The sequence below is a fragment of the Oncorhynchus gorbuscha genome, linkage group LG25 (genome assembly GCF_021184085.1).
Source record: "Oncorhynchus gorbuscha isolate QuinsamMale2020 ecotype Even-year linkage group LG25, OgorEven_v1.0, whole genome shotgun sequence".
NCBI classification, from domain to species: Eukaryota; Metazoa; Chordata; class Actinopteri; order Salmoniformes; family Salmonidae; genus Oncorhynchus; species Oncorhynchus gorbuscha.
In genome coordinates this window covers 44891555-44904768 of record NC_060197.1, presented here as the reverse complement: position 1 = coordinate 44904768, position 13214 = coordinate 44891555, and the positions used below count along the sequence as shown (strand labels likewise).

Below are 13214 nucleotides of genomic sequence, written 5' to 3'. Positions count from 1 at the left end.
TCACCTCAGCTCTTACCTCAGCACTCACCTTAGCACTCACCTCAGCACTCACCTTAACACTCACCTCCCTCACCTCAGCTCTTACCTCCCTCACCTCAGCTCTTACCTCAGCACTCACCTTAGCACTCACCTCAGCACTCACCTTAACACTCACCTCCCTCACCTCAGCTCTTACCTCCCTCACCTCAGCTCTTACCTCAGCACTCACCTTAACACTCACCTCCCTCACCTCAGCTCTTACCTCAGCACTCACCTTAACACTCACCTCCCTCACCTCAGCTCTTACCTCCCCAGCCTGATTGTAGCCTAACCAATATCCAAACAGAGATTCAGTGAAAACAAAAATCGGACATTGATTGATTTATCAAGACGGGTACCCAAGCTTGTCTCAAAGCAGGACGATGGTACTGTCCTCATCCAAACCGTGCTGAAATTATAATCTAGTTAACCACATGTGGCTAGGCTATTGCTTCAAATGTATTAGGACGATTGGATGACTTTGGGAGATTCAGTAGGAAACCATTTGATACATGCCTTCAATGGCATTAGCCTACTTTATTCCATTATATGTGCCATCCAGTGATATTTATTCCCACAGTTATTCTTTATGGATCCATCCAGTAGTGGTTAACACAACGTGGTTAACTTGCATTACCTAGCAACCACTAAGAGTTTATGAGAGTACTTCGTGCCATTGCCGACTGTTTCATAGGCCAACTGAACCGTAAGGCGGAACTTTGATTACTAGGTTGTTAGGCGGGAAATAAACGTTTACGTTTTGATAACGGCAATACCTTTTCAGGTAGGAAGAAAAACAGGGCCGAAAAATATTGCCGGTTTTGGTAAAATTGGCAAAAGAACGTCTTACTATGAAAAGAATATCAGTGTGGAGGAGTGGAGGAGGGGGGGCATTGAGGTGGGGGGCATTGAGGTTGGGGGCATTGAGGTGGGGGGACATTGAGGTGGGGGGTATTGAGGTGGGGGGCATTGAGGTAGGGGCATTGAGGTGGGAGGGCATTGAGGTGGGGGGCATTGAGTTGGGGGGCATTGAAGTGGGGGGCATTGAGGTGGGAGGGCATTGAGGTGGGGGGCATTGAGGTGGGAGGGCATTGAGGTGGGGGGCATTGAGGTGGGGGGCATTGAGGTGGGGGGTATTGAGGTGGGCGGCATTGAGGTGGGGGGCATTGAGGTGGGCGGCATTGAGGTGGGGGACATTGAGGTGGGGGGCATTGAGGTGGGCGGCATTGAGGTGGGGGCATTGAGGTGAGGGGGCATTGAGGTGGGGGGCATTGTGGTGGGGGGCATTGAGGTAGGGGGGCATTTAGGTGGGGGGCATTGAGGTGGGGGCATTGAGGTGGGTGGCATTGAGGTGGAGGGGGGCATTGAGGTGGGGGGGCATTGAGGTGGGGGCATTGAGGTTGGGGGGCATTGAGGTGAGGGGGCATTGAGGTGAGGGGCATTGTGGTGGGGGGCATTGAAGTGAGGGGCATTGTGATGGGGGGCATAGAGGTGGCGGGCATTGAGGTGGGGGTGGGGCATTGAGGTGGGGGGCATTGAGGTGGGGGCATTGAGGTGGGGGGGAGGTAGGGGGGGGAGGGCATTGAGGTGGGGGGGGCATTGAGGTGGGGGGGGGCATTGAGGTGGGGGGGGCATTGAGGTGGGGGGTATTGAGGTGGGGGGGCATTGAGGTGGGCGGCATTGAGGTGGGGGCATTGAGGTGGGCGGGTATTGAGGTGGGGGCATTGAGGTGGGCGGCATTGAGGTGGGGGGCATTGAGGTGGGGGGCATTGAGGTGGGCGGCATTGAGGTGGGGGGCATTGAGGTGGGCGGCATTGAGGTGGGGGGCATTGAGGTGGGGGCATTGAGGTGGGCGGCATTGAGGTGGGGGCATTGAGTTTGGGGGCATTGAGGTGGGAGGGCAATGAGGTGGGGGGCATTGAGATGAGGGGCATTGAGGTTGGGGGCATTGAGGTGAGGGGCATTGAGATGGGGCGGCATTGAGGTGGGGGGTATTGAGGTGGGGGCATTGAGGTGGGAGGGAATTGAGGTGGGGGGCATTGTCTGCCCAGTTGCCATGTGCAGCTGCTACCTCGTCAGGAAGACTGTCGACCACATCCCAATCAGTTGCCTAGGTAATGCGTGTAATTGATCAGAGCCACATTAATATTAGGATTAGAGCGTGTAAATTGTCCTTGCAGGGTCATAACGAGCCCTTAATGACACAATCAGAAGTCTTACTGGTAATTTATTTGACTGGAATCTGGAGGCCTAGATTAATTAAGAGGTTGGAATCTTAATTCAAAATGATGGAAAGAAGCTTTTGTTGTCTCAAGGTGGCATGCAGTGTAGATGTGAGTGTTTATCATCACAATATTTAATGTTTACAAACTCACACGTGAATATGCAGAATCTACATTTCACTTGGTTGGTGCTGTGATTAGTAATGGAGCATTGATTGGTCGGTTCTCTGGCTGGCTACTGTAGAGATTGTTCACTATATTGATGGCCTCTATCTGCTGAGCAAAGACCATCGTCAACATGTTCACCACGTCAATATTATTCCTTGTTGCTATAGCAATGTCTGTGAAGGTGTTAGCAATGGAAAACACTGGCGAAGAAAGAACAGATGATTCTCTGTGATATTTACAATAACGCGTGAGTTTCCTCTGTGATATTTACAATAACGTGTGAGTTTCCTCTGTGATATTTACAATAACGTGTGAGTTTCCTCTGTGATATTTACAATAACGCGTGAGTTTCCTCTGTGATATTTACAATAACGCGTGAGTTTCCTCTGTGATATTTACAATAACGTGTGAGTTTCCTCTGTGATATTTACAATAACGTGTGAGTTTCCTCTGTGATATTTACAATAACGTGTGAGTTTCCTCTGTGATATTTACAATAACGCGTGAGTTTCCTCTGTGATATTTACAATAACGCGTGAGTTTCCTCTGTGATATTTACAATAACGTGTGAGTTTCCTCTGTGATATTTACAACAACGCGTGAGTTTCCTCTGTGATATTTACAATAATGTGTGAGTTTCCTCTGTGATATTTACAATAACGTGTGAGTTTCCTCTGTGATATTTACAATAACGTGTGAGTTTCCTCTGTGATATTTACAATAATGTCTGAGTTTCCTCTGTGATATTTACAAGAACAGGTGACTTTCCTCTGTGATATTTACAATAACATGTGAGTTTCCTCTGTGATATTTACAATAACAGGTGACTTTCCTCTGTGATATTTACAATAACAGGTGACTTTCCTCTGTGATATTTACAAGAACAGGTGACTTTCCTCTGTGATATTTACAAGAACAGGTGACTTTCCTCTGTGATATTTACAAGAACAGGTGACTTTCCTCTGTGATATTTACAATAACAGGTGACTTTCCTCTGTGATATTTACAAGAACAGGTGACTTTCCTCTGTGATATTTAAAAGCGGTTTTAAATGAATGTAAATGAATGATATAGACCAGGGGAGCTCAAACGGTTTTAAATGAATGTAAATGAATGATATAGACCATGGGAGCTCAAACCTTTGGGCGGTGGGCTGCGGCCCAAACCTTTGGGCGGTGGGCTGCGGCCCAAACCTTTGGGCGGTGGGCTGCGGCCCAAACCTTTGGGCGGTGGGCTGCGGCTCAAACCTTTGGGCATGGTGGGCTGCGGCCCAAACCTTTGGGCGGTGGGCTGCGGCTCAAACCTTTGGGCGGTGGGCTGCGGCCCAAACCTTTGGGCGGTGGGCTGCGGCCCAAACCTTTGGGCGGTGGGCTGCGGCCCAAACCTTTGGGCGGTGGGCTGCGGCCCAAACCTTTGGGCGGTGGGCTGCGGCCCAAACCTTTGGGCGGTGGGCTGCGGCTCAAACCTTTGGGCATGGTGGGCTGGCCCAAACCTTTGGGCTGCGGCCCAAACCTTTGGGCGGTGGGCTGCGGCCCAAACCTTTGGGCGGTGGGCTGCGGCCCAAACCTTTGGGCGGTGGGCTGCGGCCCAAACCTTTGGGCGGTGGGCTGCGGCCCAAACCTTTGGGCATGGTGGGCTGCGGCTCAAACCTTTGGGCATGGTGGGCTGCGGCCCAAACCTTTGGGCATGGTGGGCTGCGGCCCAAACCTTTGGGCATGGTGGGCTGCGGCTCAAACCTTTGGGCATGGTGGGCTGCGGCCCAAACCTTTGGGCGGTGGGCTGCGGCCCAAACCTTTGGGCGGTGGGCTGCGGCCCAAACCTTTGGGCGGTGGGCTGCGGCCCAAACAAATAGACATTACACACTGGGCACAGACATCAGTTCAACGTCTAGTTTTGATATACATTTGGTTGAGTTGTCAACTAACATGAATTCAACGTGAAATCAACAAAAAATATCACCATGTCATTGGATTTAGGTTAAAATTTGGGTGAAAAAAGACTTCTATTTTTGCCCTCCTTACATTAATTACTTTTTGCAAATCCATTAAGTTTTCTATGTTGATTCAATGTCATAACATTTACTTCTGAGGTTGAAATGATGTGGAAACGTTTTTACCCAGTGGGTATGTATTTAGAAATATAAAAGGTTAACAATATATGTTTAGTGTCTTTAAAAAAATGGCTTTTTTTTACTAAGCAATCATGAAAAAACACTTCAAACATTAATCAAATTGTAACTATATTAATTGACAATTTGATCACATACACGAACACGAACCATTAACACACACACACACACACACACACACACACACACACACACACACACACACACACACACACACACACACACACACACACACACACACACACACACACACACACACACACACACACACACACACACACACACACACACACACACACACACACACACCTATGTTATAGATCTAATTATTCTCGAAGAATATCACTTGTAAACACCTCATGGGCTTCAAGTTCAACTGTCATGTCCCATCATAAGCCAATAATATAAGGTTGAGGAGGAGGGCACTTTTAAGCGTACCTTTAATTTGCTTTGTAATATGGAAAGTGAGTCTTATGAAGTGAACATCAATCCCACCTTTGCAGTATTGTTAGTAGTCCTGTCAAACCTCCTATGATAATGAATGTATTAACAAATGAAAGAGGATTTGGTTGTCTCGGGCCCTCTTTAAGAGAAAAGGTTAATTTTCATTCAATATGCTAAACTGCTTAGAGCCAAAGACCTTTACAAGCGCCAACAGAGTGGTTCACAGGGTGACCCTTTTGGCCTTCTAATCCGTCAGGATACTGAAGTCAATACTTTAAGATTGATTCACCTCTCCAGTCAAATCAACTATTAAATCCATTAGCAGGACGGGCTCAGGCCTACTTTTCAGCGAGATTCCAATCAGTTACTATTTGATCTGGGACGCACGCGTCCAAATGACCAGAGCAAAGGTTTTTCAGTGACCGAACGACAGAGCAGGGGGAAAAAGGGACATTTAAAAAAATCCTGAAAGTTTTGTCTTGTGGGTCCTTTGACTTCCTTGTAATATGTCGTTTCTTCATCGCCTCATACAAGCTCTGATCGTTATCAAAACGGGAACGCGGGAAGCTCTAAATGAAATCCGAGAGCTCTAATGACAAAGATTTACAGATGTTGCATATTTATCATGGATTATTTACAGGGAGATAATAATAATAATAATAATAATAATAATAATAATAATAATAATAATAATAATTATAATAATAATAATAATAACAATAATTATAATAATAATTATAATAATAATAATAATAATAATAATAATAATAATAATTATAATAATAATAATAATAATAATAATTATAATAATAATAATAATAACAATAATTATAATAATAATTATAATAATAATAATAATAATATATAATATATAATAATATATAATAATAATAATAATAATAATATATAATAATAATAATAATAATAATAATAATAGTAATAATAATAATAATATATAATAATAATAATAATAATAATAATAATAATAATAATAATAATATATGCCATTTAGCAGACGCTTTTATCCAAAGCGACTTACAGTCATGTGTGCATACATTCTACATATGGGTGGTCCCGGGGATCGAACCCACTACTCTGGCGTTACAAGCGCCATGCTCTACCAACTGAGCTACAGAAGGACCACAATGAGATGATGAGTGTTGATGACGTGTAGGGAGGAGAGAAGCAGGACATGAATCAGCTCAAGCAGCCAAACGGGGCCCTTCAAGGACAAAAATTAATATATGGCAAACCAGGCAAGGAAGGTTCCAGAAAGTCATCTCCATTCAACGGACAGGGGAAGGGAAGTGTGAGTCACTGCAGTGGATTCTGGGGATTCTGGGGATTCATTTACATGGATAAGTGTTGAGAAGTCATCCATCAAAAAACACTTAAATGTGTAGGTCGAATATTCAACATTAGTAACAGCATCCATATAAAAGAAATAGAACTATATGATTGTCTCTGGTGAATAAAAAAAAATGAAGATTACGGCGTGAAGGACTGGCATAGCCACGTTTCGGGACAGTTTTTATCTTTAAAATGTCTATGATTACCTTTTGGGGGGGGGGGGGGAATTAAGAGGTGCCGTATGCAACACTATAACACTATTTTACACCATGTGACTCAGACAGGATTCAAAGACACAAGGCTCTGTCAGGAAGTAATACCCTTATAAGTCCTCTCTGCTATCTGACATCGTTCAAGATTAGTCGCAGAGATTAATATTTGACATCGTCACATAATACCTCACAGCTGAATGATGTCACTGTAAAGAAATATGCCATTTAGCGGACGCTTTTATCCAAAGCAACTTACAGTCATGTGTGCATACATTCTACATATGGGTGGTCCCGGGAATCAAACCCACTACCCTGGCGTTACAAGCGCAATGCTCTACCAACTGAGCTACAGTAGTTTGGACAGAGGAAAAACACTGCAGTACACTCCACGTTGATGCAGTTAAACACAGAGAGTAGATTGATCTGTTCTAGCACTCACACTTAAACAAATAGAGTAGTGACCTGTCCTAGCACTCACAGTTACACACAGAGAGTAGATTGACCTGGTCTAGCACTCACAGTTACACACAGAGAGTAGATTGACCTGTTCTAGGACTCACAGTTACACACAGAGAGTAGATTGACCTGTTCTAGGACTCACAGTTAGACACAGAGAGTAGATTGACCTGTTCTAACACTCACAGTTACACACAGAGAGTAGATTGACCTGTTCTAGGACTCACAGTTACACACAGAGAGTAGATTGATCTGTTCTAGGACTCACAGTTACACACAGAGAGTAGATTGACCTGTTCTAACACTCACAGTTAAACACAGAGAGTAGATTGACCTGTCCTAACACTCACAGTTAAACACAGAGAGTAGATTGACCTGTTCTAGCACTCACAGTTAAACACAGAGAGTAGATTGACCTGTCCTAACACTCACAGTTAAACACAGAGTAGATTGACCTGTTCGAACACTCACAGTTACACACAGAGAGTAGATTGACCTGTTCTAGGACTCACAGTTAAACACAGAGAGTAGATTGACCTGTCCTAACACTCACAGTTAAACACAGAGAGTAGATTGACCTGTCCTAGCACTCACAGTTACACACAGAGAGTAGATTAACCTGTTCTAGCACTCACAGTTACACACAGAGAGTAGATTGACCTGTCCTAACACTCACAGTTAAACACAGCTAGTAGATTGACCTGTCCTAGCACTCACAGTTAAACACAGAGTAGATTGACCTGTTCTAGCACTCACAGTTAAACACAGCTAGTAGATTGACCTGTCCTAGCACTCACAGTTAAACACAGAGAGTAGATTGACCTGTCCTAACACTCACAGTTACACATATAGTAGATTGACCTCACTCACATGTTTTAAATACACTGTGGAAAGAGGAAGAACAGTTTGCGAAATCACCTTTTATTTTGTAGGATTTTATCTTAATTTTATTATAATAATTTTTTTAACAAAACAGGACAGAAACGAGGATAAAAGACAAACAGGACATTGAGAATCACAAAATGCCCACTAAACAAAATCTGATAAAAAGTGATGATACATAGAGAAATAGAGGGGTTGAGCTATCAGTACTAGCACTACAGAAGGAATAAGTTTACAGAGCCAATCAATCAATACAAAGCACTTAAAGGATCTTGTCTGGTCAGAGAAACACCAAAAGGACCCTAATGAATAACCGGTTAAATTATACAACCTGAAGCTATGTTGAATGCGAAAGATAAGTAGCTTAAATTGACTATGATGCTGATGCTGCTGCTGATGATGCTGATGGTGATGATGGTGATGATGGTTATGGTGATGTGATGGTGATGGTGATGATGGTGATGATGATGGTGATGATGATGTGATGGTGATGGTGATGATGATGATGATGATGGTGATGGTGATGGTGATGGTGATGATGATGTGATGGTGATGGTGTGATGGTGATGGTGATGGTGATGGTGATGATGGTGATGATGATGGTGATGATGATGTGATTGTGATGGTGATGGTGATGGTGATGGTGATGGTGATGGTGATGATGGTGATGATGATGGTGATGATGATGTGATGGTTATGGTGATGTGATGCTGCTGATGATGCTGATGGTGATGATGGTGATGATGATGGTGATGGTGATGGTGGTGATGGTGATGATGGTGATGATGATGATGATGATTATGATGCTGGTGGTGGTGATGGTGGTGATGATGGTGGTGATGATGATGGTGATGGTGATGGTGGTGATGGTGATGATGGTGATGATGATGATGATGATTATGATGCTGGTGGTGGTGATGGTGGTGATGATGGTTATGATGATGGTGATGATGATGATGGTGATGATGATGATGATGATGGTGATGTGATGATGGTGATGATGATGGTGATGATGATGATGGTGATGATGATGATGATGATGATGATGATGATGATTGAGAATGCACATCTTTAACGTTTATAGAGAAACTTAACCCTGACCCTAACATTAACCTTAGTTTGTTGCAGGGGTTCGAACAGGATCAGTGAACAGAACCGAAAACTGGAAAATAATGAAATTACTCGGGGAACAGAATCAGAACCGGAAATAAAAGTGATCTATACCATTTCAGAATAGAGCCGCTTTTATTAAAAGCATGGGAACTGGTTAATGATGTGGTTTTTCGTTCCGGGCATATATTTCCAGTCCCACAAAAATCACAACAAAGCGCCTATGCAAAGCCCTCACTCTGTCACTCAGAAACTTCTCTCAGCTTCTGGCTGCCAGCTGGAAATCTACCCCCACCCCCTCTGAAGTTTAGGTTACTGTAGCCCCTCCCCCTTTGAAGCGTAGGTTACTGTTGCCCCTCCCCCTCTGAAGCGTAGGTTACTGTAGCCCCTCCCCTCTGAAGCGTAGGTTACCTTAGCCCCTCCCCTCTGAAGCATATGTTACCTTAGCCCCTCCCCCTCTGAAGCAGATTACTGTAGTCTACTGACGACGTTACAAGAGAGAGATGTTTAATTAGAAAAGAACGAAAACACGTTTTCAATGGTAGTTTTAGGTGCTACACATCCCATCCCATTACCCCAACCCCAACCAGCCAACATGTCTCCACCCCCAAATGTCCCATTCCCCCAACCCTACCCAGCCAACATGTCTCCACCCCCAACCCCCCATTTCATTCCTCAAACCCCGCCCAGAAAGCATGTCTCTACCCCCAACATCCCATTCTCCCAACCCCACCCAGCCAACATGTCTCCACCCCCAAACATCCCATCCCATTTCCCAACCCCATCCAGCCAACACTTCTCCATCCAACCCACCCCTCCACAAACTCCCACGAACCAGGTTCTCACCCCTTTCCCACGTACCCCTAACAACTAGGGCTGTCAATCAACCCCCCCCCTTCCACTCCCCCACCCGGTAACTGGAGAAAAATAACCTTCCCATACCACCCCTTCCCCGTGGGCCTGAAAGCAAAGAGAGTAAAACAGATTAATTGATGTTTTTTCACTAATGAATCATATTTCAAATGCACTGTGCATTTGCAATATGTTTCAATGGGCATTTACCATCACGAATTTGACATGCACAAAACACTGTTTCTTGGCCATGTACTGTTATAATCTTAACCCGGCACAGCCGGGTTCCTCTCTAGGTTTCTTCCTAGGTTCCTGCCTTTCTAGGGAATTTTTCTACATCTGCATTGCTTGCTGTTTGGGGTTTTAGGCTGGGTTTCTGTATAGCACTTTGTGATGTAAAAAGAGCTTTATAAATATATTTGACTGATTGATTGATATTGTATAATTGTATGTGTTGGGCTTTATGGATTGGTTAATTGTATATGTGTCACGTTCTGACCAATGTTCTTTTGTGTTTTCTTTGTTTTAGTGTTGGTCAGGACGTGAGCTGAGTGGGTATTCTATGTTGTGTGTCTAGTTTTCTCGTTTCTATGTTTGGCCTGATATGGTTCTCAATCAGAGGCAGGTGTTAGTCATTGTCTCTGATTGGGAACCATATTTTGGTAGCCTTTTTTGTGTTGGGTTTTGTGGGTGGTTGTCTTCTGTCTTTGTGTCTATGTACCAGATGGGACTGTTTCGCTTTTTCACATTTGTTGTTTGTGGTATTTTGTAGTGTTCACGTTTATTGTCTTTATTAAACATGTTGAACTCTAACCACGCTGCGCTTTGGTCCGATCCTTCGTCCACAGAAGAAAGCCGTTATAATATGTTGGGCTTTATGGATTGTTTAATTGTAAATGTCGGGATTTAGCGGGGGTTATTCTTGACAGCCAAGTATATCTGTTTCTTGACGAGCAAATAAAGATGTTGGCTCTTAGATGGCAATCACCTCTCTCCCTCCCAAATCGCCAGTGGATACAGTTACTATGAAACATAACAATATAACAATTATCGACAGCGAGAATGAATGGTGCTCCTCCGGCTGCAAAATCTGAACCAATAGGGGAGGGTCTGGGTGGGCATCTGTCCACGGTGGCGGCTCTGGCGTAGAACGTGGACCACACTCCACCATAGTCTTTGTCCGCTTTAGTCTCCTCCTAGGAATGGCGACCCTCACCGCAGACCTAGGATTGGGAACCCTACTAAATGGCCCCACTGGGCTGAGGGGCAGCTCCTGACTGAGGGGCAGCTCGGGACTGAGGGGCATAATGTATTGGACTGAGGGGTAGCTCAGGACTGACTGACGGGTCCTGGCTGACTGATGGCTCTGGCGGGTCCTGGCTGACTGGCGGCTCTGGCGGCTCCTTGCAGACTGGCAGCTCAGGACAGGCGGGAGACCCTGGCGGCTCTGGACAGGCGGGAGACCCTGGCGGCTCTGGACAGGTGGGAGACCCTGGCGGCTCTGGACAGGCGGGAGACCCTGGCGGTTCAGGACAGGCGGGAGACCTTATTATATTATTATGTTTTATAGTAACTGTATCCACTGGCGATTTGGGAGGGAGGTGATTGCCATCTAAGAGCCAATATATTTTTTTGCAGCAGTGCTCACCTTCTCTGATTCATTGAGAGATTCAAGGACCTATCATCGTTAAGTAACATAATAGATGCAAAGCATTGGAAATTTAAATTCATGCACTTTTTTAGTAACTTTGCCCCAGAACCATCATATGGAGGCTACCTGATTTAGGGGACAGACAGGAGTTGGAAAAAATGTCATCGTGAAAGGTTTCCTTGGTGTTAAAGTCTGTGAACAAACTTTAAATGTATAAATTGATGGTTCGTATTACGGGATCCCAAGGTTATAATTTCCCCATATTCTTTTCCAGTTAAAGGGTTGTTCAGATTGAATTCAATTTGTAGACCATGCTTTTTAATGGCTAGCTAGTCAGTTGTTTATATATTATAGAGATGTGCTCTTTTGGGAGCACCAGATAATTTATTTATAAATCCAATCATTGGATGGATCAGTAGTTGGGTTTACCAAGGGACTCCAGAGGCCAGTATAGATGACTTTAGTTGTAAACATAGACAAAAGATATGTCCTGGTAACGTGTCTTTCAAATCTTGGAATGTTCTCCAACCGTTACTGTCCATGATAGTCGGCAAGAGGAGGGATTCCACATTTGGACCATTGTGTGTGGGGGGGGGGGGGATGTAAAATGCCGCCCTTCAGATCGCAAGTCATTATTATGAAATATTGGTGTATGGGCGTGCCATTTTGATTCCCAGTTACATTGTTTTTCAGTTCCAATCCCTGGTTTGTTGATAGTATGATCTAAAGACTATCCAAATGAAGTCGGATTCTAAATTCCTCCATTCAAATCGCACCATAGGCATTCCCAATGCAGCATTACAAATGTCTCTCTCTCTGGCATATTCTGTCGAGAATTCTAGGTAATCCCCCCTACATTCAAAAACCTGTACTTCCCATCACTTCAGGAGACGCCAGTGGCTTCACTTAGTAGGAACACATGTAAACCTGCATGCATCCTGCTGCATTGAGAGAGAGAGAGAGAGAGAGAGAGAGAGAGAGAGAGAGAGAGAGAGAGAGAGAGAGAGAGAGAGAGAGAGAGAGAGAGAGAGAGAGAGAGAGAGAGAGAGAGAGAGAGAGAGAGAGAGAGAGAGAGAGAGAGAGAGAGAGAGAGAGAGAGAGAGAGAGAGAGAGAGAGAGTGAGAGAGAGAGAGAGAGAGAGAGAGAGAGAGAGAGAGAGAGAGAGAGAGAGAGAGAGAGAGAGAGAGAGAGAGAGAGAGAGAGAGAGAGAGAGAGAAAGAGTGCGAGAGAGAGAGAGAGAGAGAGAGAGAGAGAGAGAGAGAGAGAGAGAGAGAGAGAGAGAGTGCGAGAGAGAGAGATAATTTAATGCTAATGTTCCTTTTAGACATGCTTCTAATTCTACTGCAGGAATATCAGCAATATTTAACTAGAAATGCCACAGAATGTCATGTTGGAAAATGCCACAGGGGAGGGACGGGGACTGGGAGGACGAGCCCAAACCTCCCCTTAAGATGAAATAAATCCTTTCAGGGTACGGGTCTTCTATTTTGCAGGTTTTTCGTTTTCATAGCAACAGAGGAAAATGCAGAAGACAGGCCAGGGAGAGATAAATGAAGTCATCAGTCGCAGAAAGGAGGGATGGTGGATGGGCCCGAAAGCTACCCAGCCCCCTACCCTGTCATATCCCCTACCATGTCATTCTACCCTGTCATCCTACCCTGTCTCCTACCCTGTCATATCCCCTACCATGTCATTCTACCCTATCATCCTACCCTGTCCCC

At 44.7% G+C, this 13214-nt stretch overlaps 1 protein-coding gene across 1 annotated transcript; it reads right to left on the bottom strand.

Annotated features, from left to right (window-relative positions):
• Positions 1-1321: 1321 nt before the first annotated feature.
• Positions 1322-1906, bottom strand: LOC124013872 (early nodulin-75-like). Its single transcript, XM_046328425.1, has one exon. The coding sequence runs from the start codon at positions 1904-1906 to the stop codon at positions 1322-1324; it is 585 nt and encodes a 194-aa protein (XP_046184381.1).
• Between the last annotated feature and the right edge of the window lie 11308 nt (positions 1907-13214).

Coding starts and splice junctions, on each gene's coding strand:
- LOC124013872 (XM_046328425.1), bottom strand. CDS start 1,906: ATGCCCCCAAACTCAATGCCCCCACCTCAATGCCGCCCACCTCAATGC.